This window comes from Neopsephotus bourkii, unplaced genomic scaffold (genome assembly GCF_033783945.1).
Source record: "Neopsephotus bourkii isolate Nb327-2 ecotype Australia unplaced genomic scaffold, CSIRO-AGI_Nbou_v1 NB_122, whole genome shotgun sequence".
Taxonomy (NCBI): Eukaryota; Metazoa; Chordata; class Aves; order Psittaciformes; family Psittacidae; genus Neopsephotus; species Neopsephotus bourkii.
The window spans coordinates 1,552,486-1,571,545 of record NW_026900639.1 but is presented as its reverse complement, the minus strand read 5'-3'; the positions used below and the strand labels follow the sequence as shown (position 1 = coordinate 1,571,545).

At 45.3% G+C, this 19,060-nt stretch overlaps 1 protein-coding gene across 4 annotated transcripts in view; it reads right to left on the bottom strand.

Moving 5' to 3' along the window:
- DHX30 (DExH-box helicase 30) overlaps positions 1–19,060 on the bottom strand; it is a 39,631-nt gene that overhangs the window by 14,859 nt on the left and 5,712 nt on the right. For 2 of the 4 annotated variants that reach the window (XM_061366080.1, XM_061366097.1), the window contains exons 2-4: positions 14,728–14,778; positions 3,415–3,545; positions 1,019–1,129 (exon numbers count right to left, since the gene is read on the bottom strand). In XM_061366080.1, the coding sequence (XP_061222064.1) occupies positions 1,019–1,129; positions 3,415–3,545; positions 14,728–14,778 (293 nt within the window). Of the gene's footprint in view, positions 1–1,018; positions 1,130–3,414; positions 3,546–10,155; positions 10,537–10,633; positions 11,020–14,727; positions 14,779–19,060 lie in introns of those variants that run through there. The other 2 variants (XM_061366105.1, XM_061366087.1) reach the window with 2 other exon arrangements.

Sequence of the window (19,060 nt, the reverse complement as noted above, 5' to 3'; positions counted from 1 at the left end):
GACCACTGCAATAAATTAGAAGTTAACATCTTTAGGCCTCTCAATGCCCACGTATCACACAAGACCGCATTATTTCATGCTGTAGGAGTGCCTCAGACAGCAAGAATTCACTTTGCCAGCTGCTGTACTCTAAGCCACTACATTCAGGCACTCTCTGCACCAGTTAGATACTACCACTTTTCTTGAACTGATGACTATCTATTTAAAGCATTTGTAGCTATTGCTGTAGCTTTCCATCATGAATATCTTCTGTTAGGTTACAGGTTTAGCTGGCAAAGCACCAGAGTTAAAGCTTTGTATGCTGGATCTGTGGCTTCAGAGTGCTGAGGTTTTAAACTTCTACACTGAAGTACAGTTTAGCCATTTTCAAAATCTGGGGAAAAATATAGTGTAAGTGTAGGTAAGAATTCTTTTCCCTTGAAAACCTGCAGGCTCTCAAAGAAATTAGGGAATAATGATTTTGTTGTGCACTGAAACAAGAATGTATTTCCAGTGAATGAGCATCAACTAAGATTCAAGTAGAATGAAGACAGTCAGTGAAACAGCTTTTGCTAATCAGAGAATTCAAGAAACCAGCCTAGAAACAGGGGCCAGCTGAAGAAAGTTTCATGCTGCAATTCTTAACTTCTGAAGGCTAGTTATTTCTTAATGTAGCTTTCTTGACTTACAAGCAAATCAAAAAGGTCTCTTGTTAGAGCATCTGCAGCATCTTTTCTAAGCTCCTTAGTGGGAAAATATCACTGTTCTTACTATATACATGAATGGGAAGCTCCAAAGCCAACTCGCTTGAGGTTAGAGACAAGAGTCAGTGGCAGAGCTGAAGACAAAACTGCATCTTACTCTCAGCTATGTAACACTATCTTCAACGTGACATTTATAACCCCTGATTGACAGACATGCCAATTAAGAAAGGGAACAGGTAAAAAGAGAGAAAAGTCAGATATTACATTGCCAAAATGGATGAGGCCTGCACACTCAAAGGCCTGTTTGCTCAAGATAAAGAGGAGCATAAGCTCACCTTGAAGAGCTGACATGCTGCAGCTGCTGCCTGCCTCTCAGCATCAATCTTCTTGGTCCCATAGCCTTCCACTTCCACATTCTTAGGCCACTTTATATGCAGAGTGACTTTCTGAAAAGCAAATACAAGCAGCAAAGTGAGACAGTAGAGAATAATCCCTGTCCTCCAGCAGGAACATACCTACTTCAAACATCCCTGAATACTGGGCAAATAAGAGAACTACAAATGAAAAATCTCAAACCAACCACTTGTTTGGTCACTTTTATGGGAAGCTCCATTCCAGTCTTGTAGAAAGAAAAGCCTGAAAAAGGGACAGGAGTTGCTCACAGTCACACAGAAGCTGCAGGGCTGGGCCAGACCCAGAAGCCAGACTGACTGCCAGCACAGTGCCACATACTCTGAGGCCGGTGTTTCACGGGCTGCAATGTGGCAGCTCAGAGGAATCAAATGCCAATAGCTCATTACAAGAACAATTCAGATTCAGTTAACTGTTCTTACGCACAGTGCAGCATACCAAACCATGCCTGAGAAGCACCGTTCACCCTCCAATTCATTTCCAATTGTGCTGGTAAGCAAATCTTCCTAACTGCTTCCTTATTCTAATTTTAACCAGCAGCACATTGTACCACAGTTACACAGGCTACCATACTCATCAGGCACATGGGAACCTAGCCTTCAGTACATGCTGCCCAACACAAGCTATTAAGACAACTAACAGTACCACCAGAGCTCCTCTTACACCAGTGCAGATTGGGTAAGAGCAACTGAAAAACCTGCAGAGGCAAAGAATGCTGAGAGCTGAACCTTGCCCTTTAAAAAAAAACAAAACGACTCCAAATCAAAAACTTGTTCCACTCCTGGCCCTGCAGATGCTGTAGCTGAGTTCCTGCAAGGCTCAAAGGAGGGAAATGCCTAAGGAATTCTCTCCTGTTTCTACAGCAAAGATGAAAGGTGGCATTTCAGTCTGCTGGGAAAACCCCACCTATAAGGCTAGCAAAAAGGCTCCTGACTTTTCAACAGTCTACAGCTGGCTGGCTGCCTGCCAGCCATCTGAATCTCATCTCCCTGTAGGAAATTGCTGCGTACTTTGCCTAGGGGCTAGGCATGAAAAGGCACAGATCTGATGAGAAAAAAAATTGTCTCATGAAGGCCAAGTTACTTGGTGCTCATGAAAAAAACCTTGTTCGCTTCCAATTGAGACTCTTCCAGGTTGTCTCACCCATCCTTTCATTCCCAGACACTTTCTGGGTTGTTGGGTTTTGGTTATGCTTGGGCTTTTTTTTTTTGTGACTTTTTACAAGAGCTCCTTTTTTAGTTGTTGTTTTTGTTTTTAATCTGAAGTTATCCTCAACGTTAATCTATTAAGCACTAACAAGAATGTGAACTGATTACGCAAACTAAAACGATGAAGCATTGGTTATGGTATTCCAAAGTTTAAGTTAGGAAACTGCATTACTGCTCAAGGAAGAAGCAAGAAAAAACAACCCATAAATAAAAAAGGAACTCTAACGTAATTATTACTTATGCACTGCATAAAATGCAGGGATGCTTAAAAAGGATGTGGTAATAAAAACTGTCTGAGAAATTTCAGACAGAATGCTATTGGAAAATGTTAATCCATCAGAACTGAATCTTTTCCTGGAATGTATCTTACAGTTAAACTTCAGCTGGAAGGCGCTCTCAGCAATAGAAGGAGAGCTGGCATGATAAAAGAAGGCAAGGTCTTGAACAGAGAGCACCCATCGGTTAAGAACTTCTGCTCCGTTTATAGCAGAAGGTTATAGCAGTTTTGGATCTGGGCCTCTCGCATCCCAGTAAGAACTCAAACCACTTGGCAAACTCCTTGCAACTCCTCTGCTTCATTTCACAAAAAAAAGAAAAAGGAGTCTGTATTTCATTTTGCCCTTAAGTAGGATTAGAAGCCTCCCTTCACTGCAAACAAATTCTTCTTTGCTGATTGCAATTTAATATTGCAGACTTAGGCATTTGTTTTATTAGAGTCTACAATAAAATCCAGGCCTACTAAGGGCTAAAGTATAGCATTTAAATTTTTATTTTCTAAGGTAGTCAGATACACATCTGAGTGCAGAATACATGCCTCTGCTGAGAAAAGCTGGTTCCAGCAAGCTATTTAAAAGAAAAGAAAAATCCATCTTTACATACACAAAAGGAGGACAGCACCTACATTTATATACCTGTTAAAGCACGTGAAAATAAAGAGAAACAGGAAGACTTGAGAACACTTCTTATTTGAAAGATCATGTAACTGGAATTAAAACACTTCTGTAATTTTCTCTACTACAGAGTTACTTCTTGGACTGGAAGCTTTCTTGGCTCACTTCCCACTCCATGAACCACACACATACCCACCACCCATCCCAGCACAACAGGATTACCTTTTTTCTTGGCCCATTGGTGTGGATGTACACCAGCTTGTCCCTTGCATGAGAAATGCCCAGGGCTCGTCCAATCACGCTGTTGAGCAAGTTTTTAGGCTGTGGAAATTCTTTTAATAAGTCTCTGGAATCTAAAAGAAAAAAAAACAACAGAGGAACTAAATGCCTCAGAATTCTTGTGCAGTCCTGTTCAAAGACGTGTTCTGACACCTGCTTCACCACAGCTCTGCGAGCATTCATGTCTCTGAGGTTACAGATAGAAAAGTAAGCAGAGGTATTAACTGGTTCACCTACATCTCCAGGCATCAGCAAAACAGCACACAGGAGTGCAAAGTCTCCTGAGCTCCAAATGGAAGATGACAGACACTGCAAATTCAAAATGGGCAGCAATACCATATGTGCCATTCTTCTCCCAAAATGCACAGGCTGTTTCTCCCCATCCTCTTTTAAAAGCATTGATATCCTCTACTTAGAACTGCAGCACTGACAGACTTACTCCATGATTCAGTGGCACTAACAATCACCTAACAGCCTGGAAATACTTTTTTCTGCAAGAAAGAACATAGTATCAACAAGGAAAAAAAACAACAGACTATATATTGAATCTAAATACAACTATCCTAGCACAGAATTCAAAGCCCAGATTAAAGCCTGGAGCTGGTGCCATCTCCTCGCTTATGGAGGCAAAAGCAGCTCTGTGTCTGTTCTTTGGTACTGAAAACAAACTGAGCAATAACTATTTTGATCAGACTTGGTAAGTGCATCCCCCTCCTGAACCACATGTATCACCTCAAGGTTAAATCAAGGGTCGTAATAACACACAAGTTCTACTCGTGGCTGGATCTAGAGCGTAACATGAAATAACACTTGGAGGCTTCTCCCTGAATTGATTGAGATGGCTTGGTTAGAGGCTGGGAATGCGATTTTGCACTCACTGCTCAGAGAACCCCCTGAAAGAAGTTTGCCTATGGTCTCTGGAGATAAACCAGCTCAAGGAGGAAGCTGAGGAGCAGTGCCAGAGGCAGCAGGTATCGATGGCAGGTAGGACTGGGCAGCGCATGTCCCCTGCCCCGATGGATGAGACTATGGCACTTGCAGGAAGGAGATATTAGTGGATCAGTTCAAATCACTTATCTGAAAACAATAGTAACAATAATAACCAGACTGTCCCCAGACAGAGCAATGTCTCACCCACCTCATGTTCCAGCCTCCTCCCTGGTGCCAACACCGGAAGCTTTAGCTGGTGAGGAAGCTGCTCTAACATAGCCCTCACATGCATTCCTGTTGCACTCAGCACTATAGGGAAGAGCCTTTATTTGAGCAGCAGCCCAAGCAAGATCAGATTAAGTTTAATGTGATAACAATTCCAGAGGTAGTTATGCTGCACAAACGGGCAGATCCAATCTGTTGTGAGGGGCAGATACTGCTTCTCCCAGGCTCTGGCACTACCACTGCTCCAGCTCTGGCACAAACCCAATCGTACTGGGAGATCATTTGCGGCCTTGATCTGACAGAAAGCTAAACCAGAAAAATTAATTACTCAGGTTTTTACTGGGGTCACAAGTAAAACAGCCAACTGCACAGTCCTGCAGGTACCCAAAAGCAGTGCAAGAGAACAGGAAAGAGGAATGGGATCTCCATTCCAGCAGCAGCAAGCACAGCCTAGCCCCTCTCATCTTATGTTCAGCATGCAAAATGCATGCTCTCCAGGCAGTTAGAACTTCATTGATCTTGCAGGCCACCAATGGGTTTGAGCACTACTTTTTACAAGCTTCTAATTCTCTGTGGGTATTCAGGGGAAGCTAAATCATAAGTCAACAACACACTATCACTGGTACCACCGTAATCTGGAATTTCAGATTAATCTACGAACTCCAAGGAATAATGACCCAAGAGTCACACTCATGGGAGTATCACCAAGATCTGCCATCCTGTTTTGCCAAAAACTCTTGACTGTGGAGTTGCTGTAATGAAGATACACAATAACCAGCTCCAGAGCAGAAAGCAAGCACTTCCAGAGGCTCAGTAACACAAGCATGTGGAGCAGACAGACATTCACCAAGAGGCTGCTCAGTGAACACAAACTGCAGTTATGGGTATATATTATGAGAGCTCACCCAAAAGCTGATCGAATGAGAAATCACAGGTGTTTCAGGGAAAGCAGAACAGTTATGCTGTACCACTGCAGGCCCAAACCTTGTCTGACTGTGTTGGGTAACAGAAAGGGTAAAAAAGCATGTTGCTGATTATATCATCCTCTCAAGAAAACAAACAAAAAAACCAACCAACCAAACAAAAAGAACCACAACAAACCAAAACAGCATGCTGATCCAAAGCTCAGGAAAAAAGTAATTACTGGTGACACCCAGTTTTGAACCTTCTTCCTTCAAATTACCTGAATCTCAGAGAAACCAATTTCAGAACCCAAATGGACCAAATACTGGAATTTGGGTTCCTTAACTTACACAGGGAGATGCTGAAATACAACCTCCGTGGCACGCGATAACATTGTCCGGAGCTGGGTATCATCTGAAGACAGGTCGCATTGTAATTTGACAATTGGCTAATTCTCACTCCCAGCTGGAACAGCCGCAAGTTGGCATTACTTTTCCACCCAGTACATACAGGACAAACTGGTATTTAGGGGGCAGTATCAAAATTAACAGATTAAACCTGCTGCCTGCTCAATCTCCTTCAACTGTATTGATACTGAAAAGACTGTGCGACACACAATGGGCTTTTTGCCATTCTCCTCTCTGCATGATGCTCAGCCATGGTATCTCCCATTATAAAGAATAATACAAACAACCCACCGGCTGCTGTTTCTCACACATACGTGGGCAAAATCCTTGGACAATTACAGGGGAATAGGCAGGAAGTAGTCTGATTTCTGAATGCTATTTGTCCATGAATTACCTTCTATGTATTGGCCAGGAGAGCATGAAAAACGGTCTCAGCCTAACAAAGAACTACAAGCCAATTTTCTGTAATTACACAGCAAATGTAGTATTCCTACCTACTCACACAGCAAGCACCACTATATTCAGACTTTGACCTGCTCAGGAGAACTGGAAAAGTGACTAAGGCTTTGGCAGTCTGCAGTTCTATTCCTTTCCACATTGCTGGGATGCATGGAGGGAGGAGTAGTAACACAACTCCCAAATGCACTATTAAATTCACTTCATAAATGAGAAATTAAAAATAAAAAAAAACAACAACACACAAAGCCTTCTGACACCAGCCTGTATTATTTGGCCTCTAGCTGCTTCCTCTTTCAAAAACAATAACCTGAGAAATTCTATGATAAGTAACAGGCAGAGGTATAAGGACATTGTTTTTAAACACCCTCCAAAAACCAACATGCAATTACCGAACAACAGAGCCGATTTCTCACATTCTGAGATGACTCCTCAGTGAAGACTAAATATTTAATCCTTTCTAGAGCAAGGAATAGGATCTCTAAGAAACAAAGCCTAGTTCTGGCTTGCAGAGCAGACTCTGAATTACCAGCAGAGACACAATGTCTTCACAGCTGACAATGCCATATTCAGCAGTACCATCTGACGTATCAACAGCGACTCAAGGCTTGATGGATTACCCTCAGCCCATTCTTATCCCCAATTTGAGAGCTGAAAGGATTTTATCTTGCATGAAGCCATGCCTCACTCATAGCTTTTAAAGAAACAATCTGAAATTGCAGAACTGGATTTGCAGAATGTTTCCCTTCCTGCCAGATTGGATTTCTTGGCATCTTCCTCCAAAGAGTGTCTTAGTTCTCTCACTGCTGAGAATGGATATTTGGGTAGAAATCATTTTAGTGGTAGTCACAGCCCTGCAGAGTCAAGGAGGAGAACCTAATACTCCCGAAACAAAACGGAGTTTATTTTTATATCCAATTCCTATCAAGCCAGAACCACATATGATGTCCAAACCACAGCTCCAACACCATGAAGGAATATTAAAAGCCAGTCTCAGAGAGCAGACAACTCAGAATGGGGTTATAAAAGACGACAATTAACTCGTTGAAGTTCCTCAAAGCTTAATTTTGGCTTAACTTGGTTATGAAAGTCCGGGGTAATTCCAAGCACCACTGACAGAAACTCCCAACTGTAGCTATTAACCCCAACAGGGCTGATAAAAACTAAGGTAAAGATCCGACAAACAGTAAAGACATTTGTTAGGTGCAACAACAGCACATAAAATGGCCTAGAGTCTTGTTCAGTGAAACCAGAGGAGCACTAGCTGGATTTAAACAGTTTCTGTATTCCCTCAAATTCTCTTCCCTAGAGAAGCAACAAACAAGCAGCAAGGACAAACTATTAAACACACCAGTCATCAAGATATAAGCCCCCGCAAGTAATAAATTCAAGTCAGTGAAGAATGCTCCTAACACATCAAAAATTCGCAGGGAATAAGAAAGCCCTGTGGCCCCATAATACCCACTTCATAAGGAATTAGCCTAGACATGTCTTAGAAGGGAGAGAGAAGGCTCCACCTGGCAGTTTAGCTTGGAGTACACCAAAACACTACTGCTTTTGGGGGGCTGGGGCTCTTCTAAACCATCATCTAAGATCCTGACCAAGGCTCTTTTCAAGCGACACAGCAATAAAATCTGCATGCACTTCTTGCCTTAACAAGAACAAACTTCTAACTTGGTAAAACTGACAAGGCTTCTTCAAAAGCAAGTGAGCTCATCAGAGAATGAGACTGATAGATGGCCAACCACCATCCATGGTTAGACCAATGGCCAACCTCCATTCACTGAGGACTCAGCTGGACATAGCCCTGATCAACTCCTTCCAAGACAGGAAGCAGACCACACAGCAGCCAGAGCTCCAGTCCAACCTCAATGCTTCTGCAACTGAGACAGCAAACTGAATTAATCTTTCCTAGAGTAAAACAGAGGTCAAGATCACGTAAGTCTCAGCAACAAGCAAGAAGTGCCACCGACCTGGCTGATCTGGCAGACAAGCTCTGCATCACAGAGTCTGCTCCAAAACCTACCATCAAGGACAACATAGCAAAGCCTTAGACACTAATCCAAACATAACCCCAGCATTTTTAAGCTGGCCTCAGTTCTGAGTCGATTTTTCTGTGTTTGCCTCCGAGGCTAGTAACAAAAGCAGTCAAATGAGGAGAGCTAACAAGACATCAACTTATGAGCTGAAGGCTTAGAGCTTGCCCTCAAAAGTAGGTTTTTAAAGTAACTTTAATGATTTGTATGTGTTCAAGTAGCAGCTATATGCAGGGCAGATTATGTCAGGACTTTTTATTTGCTCATCTGAAACAAATCTTCTAATATCACCAACCTCTCACCAGAAGAGCCTCCCCTGGTCAAACCACCACAAAGACTGGAATAATGAGAGAACCAAAGCCCAAAGATAAAAGCACCTAAGTACTCGCTGAAAAAAACATGCTAGAAAAAGCATTGTGCAATGAAGTACAAAAGCAGGAAGAAAAAAAAACAAAAAACAAACAAAAAAAAAGCCCGGTTTACTGCTTTTCTCAGGGAACACCTGAACCAGCTCATTACACAATAATTTGGGGTGGTTTAGCTTTTACTTCCTAAGTCAGTTAATTTGCGCTGTTGAACAGCTTGAATGCAAGAATTAAAGACTATCTGCCTCTGAACTACAACATAAACTCACGAGAGCTTCTGAAAGAAAAAGGGAACTGAGACCCAAAGAGTTCAGAAACTACAGATAGAAAATAATACTTTAACAGAAAAAAAACATGGATGGTGGGAAGGAAGCAGAGAAAAGAGAAGGATGGGGTGAAGTTTTTACATAAAAAAACAAATTTCCAAAGTGTAAGATGAAATAAAACTCAAACCAAAACTGTGACTTTAAAAGGGAAAATGTAGTGGTTCAAGTCACAGCCTGGATGCAGTAATCTCCAGCACAAAACTACACTGTAGTCTGTCTAAACTAGAAGCATTCTTCACCCTTTGTAATCTTGTTTTTTTATAACTGTCAAACGACAGCAAAACATACTTTCAAATACTCTTTAAAAAAAATGTAACAATCCCTTCTGAACTGCAGGAAAATGTTTACCCTTCAAACACCTGAAGCCCATGCCCTCTCACACCCAGCTCTGCTGTGGGCTGAAGGACTGACATTCAAAAGAGAAATCTTCCAAGCCTTACACAGAGACATCATCGGTGGCCGGGTTTATGGATGCTGCAAATACCAGGACTGCTGCTCGCAAGAGCTGTCCGTATCTCGATCAGCGTTTCTTTCCACTTAGGCGACAAGCCTACCTGGTGGAAGGCCAGATCGAAGCCCTTTGTACATGCAACGCAGATAAAGCAACGCTCCGAGCCACCCGCAGCGTGCTCCAGCTCTGACCTAACGGAACTTGCTGCACAGAGATGGCAGAGCAGTTTTCCTGGCGGATGCTCGATGGGCGTGCTCAAACCATCAGGATTTCTAGCCAAAGAATCATTTCTGATTTTTCCCTCGCCTCAAGCCACAGCTTGGGATCAGAAGCAGCGAGGACTTTAGGCCAGGGCTGACTCGGCCCGGCTTCAAACCGGCGACCTTGAGCCGAAGGGCTCCGCACCCCTTTTCTTTGGAGAAACCCAACTCTCCCACCAACAAAGAGCGCCGCGGACCCGCGCGGCTGCCACAAAGGCCTCGGCCTTCGCTGCCCCGCGAAGACGAAGCTCTCCGCGCTGCCCTCGCCGCGGTGCCCCCACCGACCGCCTCCTCCCCGCCCCCCTGCCAGCGGCCGGCCCGTTACCTGCGGCGGCAGCAGCGCAGCCGTGCGTGCAGACACCGCCGCAGCTCGCCGGCTCCTCTCCCTTGCCGCGCATCCCGGCGAGGAGCCCTTTTCCCCGGGGCAGGGTCGCTCAAGGCCGTGCCGCTCTCCCGCGATGGCCGCCCGCCCGCGACGCGGCCCCGGCTGCCCCTCCCAGGCGGCAGCGAAGGAGGTGTGGTGTGCCGGCGGCCCGATGCGGCCCGGCCCAGCCGCCCGGAGCGGGAGGAGGCCGGCGGGCGGCGCGGCCCGGCTACAGGCGCGGGAGCGGGGGAGGGACGTACGGCGCGTTCACGCTCCCTCCTCCCAGCACCGGAGCAGAGGGGCTCGCTCCTCCCTTCCGCTGCGTGCGGGGCCGGCGCGACTTGGCTTCCCCGAGCGCCGGGCCGCGCACACCGGGGGCGCCGCCTGTTCCTCCCTCTCTCTCTCCCCCCAGCCCCGCCTCGCCTCGCCCCCGGCTCACCCTTCACCATGGCAGCGTCCACCTCCTCCTCGGCGCCCGCCTCTTCCTCCTGCTTCACCTCTCCGGAATTCTTGGGCGCCGGCAGCCGCGTGCAGAGCCCGCGCGCCCCCGGCGCAGCCCGGTAGCAATGGCAGAGGCGCAGCGGCCCCGCGGAACCGCAGGCTGCCGCCGCCTGCAACAGCAACCCCAGCGCCGCCATCTTGAGGGTGACCGGCGTAGGCCTCAGGCAGGGCGCCCCGGCGGGGATGTGCAGCCGCGCCGCAGCGACCCCCGGCGGCGTGGAGGACCTCGCGCCGGCGAGTTTCCTGCACCCCGTGATTTGTACGCGGAGGGTGATAAGCGCCTCGGGTGGAGGGTCCCCGGGCAGCGTCCCCTCACGCCACCCGGGAGCTGCCTCCACAAAGCCGAGGAACGGAAAAGGACGAGAAAAAGATCCCTCTTTCGTGTTCCTGCGGAACACACAAGAGGCCAAGAGCAGCAGGAGTTACGGGTGAAGGGCTGCCCTGCGTGCTGAGGCTTGAAACCAGCAAAAAGACGTTTTCTTCCACTTCTAAAAACTCAACTGCACTTGCACCGTCGAGCTCCACTAGCCCTGCCTGGAGCTGTCTGTCCTTCTGACATGTGCTCGTCAGGTGGAAACAACACAGCAAGTCAAAACGTGTGCTCAGACATGAAGGATCCATCAAACGCCATGCAAGTCGCCTTGAAAGGGTTTTGTGGATGTTTCGTAGCTGTCACAAACCCTCCCCTTCCCTCACCCCCCCCCCCCTCGAAAATAGGATGCCTTCACACACGCCCAAACATTACCACAAGAAGTCGTTTGCTCCAAGATCTGAGCTACCTGGGATGATGCCGCAAACACAATCCACTTGACCAGTCCTCCAAACACGGATTTTATTTTGGAATCGTTACTAACCTTCTCTAATTAGAGGGGGGGGAAAACCCACACATGCAATTTTTGCTATGCTTTCAACAGTGTTTGGTTGCCCTCAGCTCCACTCCTGCACATGCTTATTGCAATCCTGGCTCCTTTACAGGTCAAGTGATCTTTCTAATCGTTTTTATACAAGTGGATGCAAGAAAGGGAAATTCAGGAATTGTTCTGGAACTTGCACGTTGTTCTGGGTTAAGACATCTTTTCATATCTTAAGGTCTACCTGCACCCCACCTGCACCCTAATGCACACATGGGCAGGCAAGGTAATTCATGTTCAAGTGTATGTTGCTAAAGAGTGCTGCAACCCATTGTTTAATAATGTGTGATATTAACACTAAAAAGTCAATCAGGCAACAGGCAGCACCATCTCACATTTCTCCCTACTTCAAGTCAACTGCCCTGCTACTTGGTTCTATCCAAATGATTTTGTATCCCAGGCATACAATTCTCCAGGCTGTAGCGCTGGATGAAATTCAGACACTACAGGATTTTTTATTATTATTAACTTTTAAAGTCTGAATTACTTTTCTAAGCAACTTAGGTATAAATTTTATTATCTCCTGCTACAACATACACCTGGGACTACCAGCTGCATGTGTCTTTAAACCACAATATCAGCTTTATGTCAAATATCTTGTTACTTGGTGAATATTCTGTGTGTAAACCAAAAATGAATGGATATTTATGTGCTGTGATGGAAAATGGGAATTTTTATGTTGTTGGGGGGGGTATTTGATTGTTTTTCAATCAGAAAGAAAAATCTTCAAGAAGACACAAAAGGTTTAAATAACGATTTACCACTTGAGTTTTACAAACCCTGTATTCCACAAGAAGAGGTTCAAGAAGTGGCAAGTTAGCAAATAAAACCCCGTATAAAAAGCAACTTTGAAGGAGCACACAGAACGCTCAAAATAAAACAATCTTACAACACCAAATCCACATTTTTCCAACACACTTTAGAACCCCTGTGAATTAGGTAGGGATTATCTGTGTAATTATTTTTAAGCTAAATTTCACCAAAAGCAAACAAAACCCCAGATCTTGAAGCAGCACCAGAAGGCACATCTTTTTTTAAAAGACATGAAAGTTATTCTGGCACTACAGTTATAAAGATTACAAATTTTAAGAGCACTGGTCCTAAAAAGGAAATCAATCTTGTTAGACAAGTCACCCAATTTAAAGAAATGAATTATACGCAAATCTTTTGATAGCACACAGCACCAACTCTTACTTTCAGAAATAAACTTCAGTTGGTTTGGAAACAAAAGCTTCAAGAAGGACTAGAAAGAAAGGGTGGCTGGAAATAGTATTAGCGAACATTAATACACCCTTCTAGGTAGATATATCTACCATGAAACAACTTAACTTGTCAGAGCGGCTGGTTTATTTAATGTTTTCCCAAGATCTAGAGGAGGCAAGAAACTATCCAGCAGTGAAGAAGAAAGATAATTATCACAGCTACTAAGCCAGTTCAAGTTGTGAACATCAGAGAAGAAACACAAAAGGTAACAAGAGCCCTAAGGAGATGAAAACCATGGTTGGAGACCACGATGATTAAAAGCAAAACAAACGGAAACAGGTAAGAGAAGTACGTATCTGGGGAAAATCTTGGAAGTACAGTCAGTGGGAAGGAGAAATCTGGGAGAGGATGCTGAAAGGCATCCTGTGTGCTGGGACCCAGAAAGCAAGTTGTGAGCAGGGCTAGTGGTTTGTCACTGTTAAAAATATAAAAATTATCTTACAGGCACACAAAAAATAGTTGACTCAATTTATTTAAAAAATCCAGAAGTCACAGACTCCACATAATCCAAATATCTTTATTTTGCATAGATGAGCATTAAACAGCATATAAATAATCGCTTCAAGCCACCTTCCCCAGCTTTGCCAGCTCAGGCTCACTTGATGAGCTGGGGTTAACTCAACTCCTCTAGCCGAGCCTCTACAGAGGTAGCAGCACTACACAGAAGCTTGTTAACAAGCCACAGTACATTCCAGACTTCCTTTTCTCTCAGAGTACAAGTGTCAGAGCACCAAGAGTCCCAGCCCCAGGCTGGTCATGACAAACCACTAGTCCACACAGGGAGTTTTCCTTTTCTCTCTTTCAGACTCCAATCCAGGTCACTCTATTTGACAAGATGAGAGAGAGGGGTTTTATTCATCCCCAACTAGAATTACTTTGTACATAATTAATGCCCTGGACATATAAAGCTTTCTGGGAATTTGTCTTTTAAATACGGAACCCACGATATGGGTGACTTACTGCCATGGCAGCGTTACAAGAGAGGTTGATACACTGTTATGTTCCCAAAGGCTAACGCAAAAGCATTACTTCCCTACAACGGGAAGCAGTGATCTACCACCAGTTCAGCCATAGCTGGGGTATTTTATTCCATTCTATGCCCCTTATTTTAAGGCCAAATAACAGAGTTTGGAAAAGAATGATAAAAGAAACAAAAACAGGTGGTGACTGGAGGGATTTCTTAAGGCAACATAGGATGGAAAGAAAGGTTGGCAAAGCAATGACATGGGAAAAAAAGGCATTAACAATTGACAGATATTTGAAGTATGCAGACATCAAAGAGAAAGCACTTACTGAACTGGTACAAAGAGATGCAGGTGTCTTTAGGAGGGTAAAATCGAAAGGGGAAGAAAAAAGTCTTTACTTTAAGCTAAATAGCAAATAAGTCTACATTGTCAGCCACTAGGTAACACACCAGTTCTCTTCCCCTCCCAAATTCTGTTCTTCCCTGAAACACTCTGGTACTCACTGTAACAGAGCGCATCTGCAACACTTTTAACTCCTGACACACTTAAATCCAGTGCTACACTAACCAAGGCAAAATTGTGGTTATGTCAGTGACAACCACCATCCCGGTTTTAAAACACTGACAGTCCCCTCTCAGAAATAAAGTAACTCAAGACTAACAATCAACATCCCAGGCATCACAGCTATCCCTAGTTCAAGTACTGTCACCTTAACTTCCCTGTTTGGCTTGAATACCTTGAGTAGGAAGCCTGACAAAGCCATTTGTAGGACAAAGCTCTCATTTATCCAGTGTAATTCTTACAAATGATTTTTTTTCATCAATCTGCTATAGTATTAAAGCTCCAAACAAAGAAAAAATAAACAAGAATTGAAGATTGTCTCTGGTCCTTACCTTTCAGGGAATTCAGCGAGAACATCTCCATCACAGTGAAAAGGGTGATTCCTAGAGAAGCAAGAGGTAGCAAGAAACAGGGAATTAGAATTACTATTTCCTTTCAGATGTTTCAAGTGCATAGTGCTTCTTAAAGTATCTGTCTTTAGCACAAAACTGATTGTCCTCAACAGGTTTCACATTAGTGTTTATATCTTGGTTCACTTGACAGGGCACATGCTATTTGCTATCCAGTTGGAAGTGGCTGCTCTGCGCTCAAAGGGAGGAAGCATCTTCTCAACTACCAGTCTGTTGGTTTTGGAAGTGCTTTGTAGCGGTATTGATTTGGAGGTAAGTTTTTAAAACTTTCCTAAGTCAAAATGGCAGAAGTAGGTAGTCCACTGCCATTATAGCAGCCTTCCAATACCAAAAGTGGCTGACAAGAAAGCTGGAGAGGGGCTTTTGACAAGGGCAGGTAGGGACAGGACAAGGGGGAATGGCTTTAAATTGACAGAGGGGAAATTTAGATCAGATCTGAGGAAGAAGTTCTTCCCTGTAAGGGTAGTGAGACCCTGGCACAGGCTGCCTAGAGAAGCTGTGGCTCCCCCATCTCTGGCAGTGTTCAAGGCCAGGCTGGATGGGGCGTGGAGCAGCCTGGTCTGGTGGAAGGTGTCCCTGCCCATGGCAGGGGGTTGGAACTGGAGGATCTTTAAGGTCCCTTCCAGTCTGTGATTCTGTGATTATTGCCCCTTTTTAAATAAAAACAGAAGGAGGAGATATGTACTCTTAATAATGTTCTTTGCTGAAATTATGTTAAACTTCCTATTTTAATTTCTTTCTTAGACAGCTTTCACTCAAAAAAAAAATCAATTCTGATTTAGGGTCTTCCGTCAGTCATGCCAAATACTAAATCCATTCTAGGCACTCTTGATAAGAGAGTAAAAAGGATTTTCTAAGCAACTTGGATCAGACAGGTGAGGGTCCTCATTTACACAAAGTTAACATTAACTATTCATACTAATGGCTATTCCTGTGCACACGATTAATATCCTGCAATTATTATGCTTTCAAATAATTAACTTTTGCTTCCAGTGAAATCAAGGGCAAGATTACTGTTTACTTCAACAACAGCAAATAAGGTCTAAAATAACAGCACTCTTGGAAGAGAACTCTGGACATGACACCTTGTTCAGCAAGTCACCTCCCCACAGGCACATGAAAGAAAACGTGCTGTGGCTGACAAGTCTACACTTTGTATTTTCCAATGACTTAAAACCACAGTTATTTGGCTTGTTTAAAAATGATAAACCATACATGCTGTAGTAATTATCAAGACTGGCAGAGAAAAACATCCCTCATATAGCTAACTCACTGCATGGAACAAAGTTAGAAAACTCTTTTGTGGTAGCCAAGCAAGATTCTTAAGGCTGAAGCATTCAGCCATGGAGCAAAGTCATGGGAGGAATGCAAACTGAAAGTACAGAGAGCAGATCACATAGCACTGTGGTACTCCCTTCATATAGGGATCACCACAGTCTAGGTAAAAACCATCTTAAAGCCAACAGTATTTCAGACAAATTATATGAGTCCAATATCACCTCAACATAAAACAGTAAATCCTTAAGCATTCTGAAGTTCGGACAAGGGGGAACGCTTTAAGCTGACAGAAGGGAGACTTAGATGAGATGTTAGGAAGATCTTATGAAGACTCTTCCCTGTGAGGGTGGTGAGGCCCTGGCACAGGTTGCCCAGAGAAGCTGTGGCTGCCCCATCCCTGGCAGTGTTCAAGGACAGGTGGGATGGGGCTTAAAGCAACCTGGTCTAGTGGAAGGTGGCCCATGGCAGGGGGTTAGAAATGGATCAGCTTTAAGTTCACTTTCAACCCAAACCACTCTGGGATTTTACAAAACTTGCAACAGACTCTTAAATGTAAGTAACAGAAGTATTGGCCACATCTTCCTCCCAGATTTTTAAGCATGACAAAAAATGGGGAAGCTGCTTGCAGCCAGACTCAGTGTATTACGGAGAATGCAGTGAAGTTTACAACAGCTTCCAGGGGCAATGTACCATTCAGGCGGATAAACTGCACACCTTACCTATAGAGTGTGAATCAGTGGCAAAGCACAAAACAACATCTCACCTGCACTGGGATGGACAGAAGGGCACTTCCAAAAATAACTGCAAGCTGAAGTTGAAGAAAATGGTCTTTTCAGCTCAAGACCAAGAAAAAAATAACTGAAAACCCTCCATGGATGAGTGTACGAGATTAACAACCAAGACCCTCAATGACCAGCAAGATGCCAACAAAACTGTTATTCATAATTGTGCCTGTAGATGCCTTGTGGAGACAGGACCCTCACCATGCAATCAGTAACAGTCCTGAGCTAAAAGAGTCGGGGGAGGGGGGAACTCGGGTAGCACAGAGAAGAGAACAGAGGCAGAAAGAGAGAAACAATTCATGGTAGGCCCATGAATCCCACTGGTGAGGGATCCCTTATAGGGAGGGGGGACTTTGAGTACTTCAAGCTGGAGCATCCAGTAAGAACACATTCGAAGCACAGAGAGAAGAGTTTGGACAAACAAGCTTCAGTTTAAGGAGAGAAGAGTTTGGACAGACAAGCTTCAGTTTAAGGTACAGGTCATTAAGAGATCAGACCCTGCCATAGCATCAACAGATTACTCAGGTCCAGATCCCGTGGATCTGAACACAAAAGGATCCCAAACTGGGAACCAGTTTTTAGCACAGCCAGCAGCCTGGTGGAAATCCCAGGGTTTTTGTTGCTGAACATCCTGATACCAAAAAATAAAAGGTGTCCAACTATGGCAGCTGCTTCACCATTCATAGAAATTAAGGGGATGCATGAACATCATTGTACAGGGGACACATTGGAAGATTGAAAACCTATTTTGTCAGGCTCTGATGACAGGAGAGAGATGTGGGACCTCATGTGATGGTGGATTTATAAAGAGGTGGACCACGATGATTCTTACAGACAAGGCAACGGTTCATCTGGAAAAAGAATCAACCATGCAAGATGACGCCATCAAACTGCAGAGCCATTCATGCCTTGCACTTGGCACCATACTAGAATCCCAGATGGCAAAAGAGACACGAAAAGTTTGTTACCGTTAGATTTAATGCTCATACTGCAAAGGCAAAGAGTTGAACCAGTGAATATGGCACTCGAAACTATTAGATAAAACCTCAGAGGCCTGGGAACTAGGCCTTTGCTGGATTTCCTTGATCCATTTGAAAACAGCTACAAGTGTGTATGAAGAGAAACCACACCCCCAAGAAAAATACATCAAGATGAGGTATCACAGAATTTCTGGTCATTGCCTACTGTGGATATTCCAGCAATGTACAAAAAAAGTATAGCCCCAAGTACTCTGTCATGAGAACAAAGAAGGAACTGTGTTGTCTTACATGTCCTTCACCCCAAACATCACCTATCCTGGGGGTCATGCAAGGCAAAAGCTTGATTTTCAGCTCTTTGGGCTGAAGACGCAATGCGAGAAACCTCTCATTACCAATACAGATTCTGTAAGACTTCCATTACTGATGAGTTGGAAGAAGGAATAATAAAGTGCTAGAGGTGGGACTGGGCATTTAAATGCTCTTAGGCACCCACTCCCAAGACCAAGTGCTGTGGACTAAACAGGTGACCCAGATTGATGGTTTAAATGACCACGGGGGGGGAAATGGTGCTACTAGTGACAAAAAAGCATGTTACAGGAAGGTAAGGGTAGAGAAAAGGGTTGTGAGCGATGCCGAAGAACAGCTCTGTAACTGCAGTGAAGACTCCTCCATGGCGCTCACGAAAAAAGCAGGGGAAAGCCCAGGAGCCGAGCTCCCCAGGCCGTTTCCCGAACAGGGGCTCTGCTACCCCTCCAGCCGGAGCTGTCCTCGCCGGCTGCTCGCCCAAGCCCCGAGAGGAGAGGCGCCCGAGAGCTCGGCCGGTCGGATGCGCTCCGCGGCTCCCCGCGGCGGCACCAGACAACAGCCTGCGCCCCCGCCCCGCACATGTCCGCTGCCCCACCGGCAGAGCATCCCCGGCCACTCCGCCCGGCTCCGCGCCGCCCGGCCGCGCAGGCCCAGGCCCCCGCCCGGCCCCTTCCCGCGGGCCGGGGCTCCCCTCAGGCCGAGGTTCCCACCCCCCTGGGCGGGCACCGCGCCCGGGCTCGGCCGCCGCCCTCCACCGCGCTCCGGGGCTCCGCGCCTCTCGGTCCCGCTGCTGTCCCCCGGCCCATCGCCTTAGCCCTGCCAGTCGCCCCGCCGCCGCCTCCCGCCCGGGCTCCGACTCGGAGCCATCCTCCCCCTTCTTCCCCTTCCTCCCGCCGCCCTTCCTCAGGC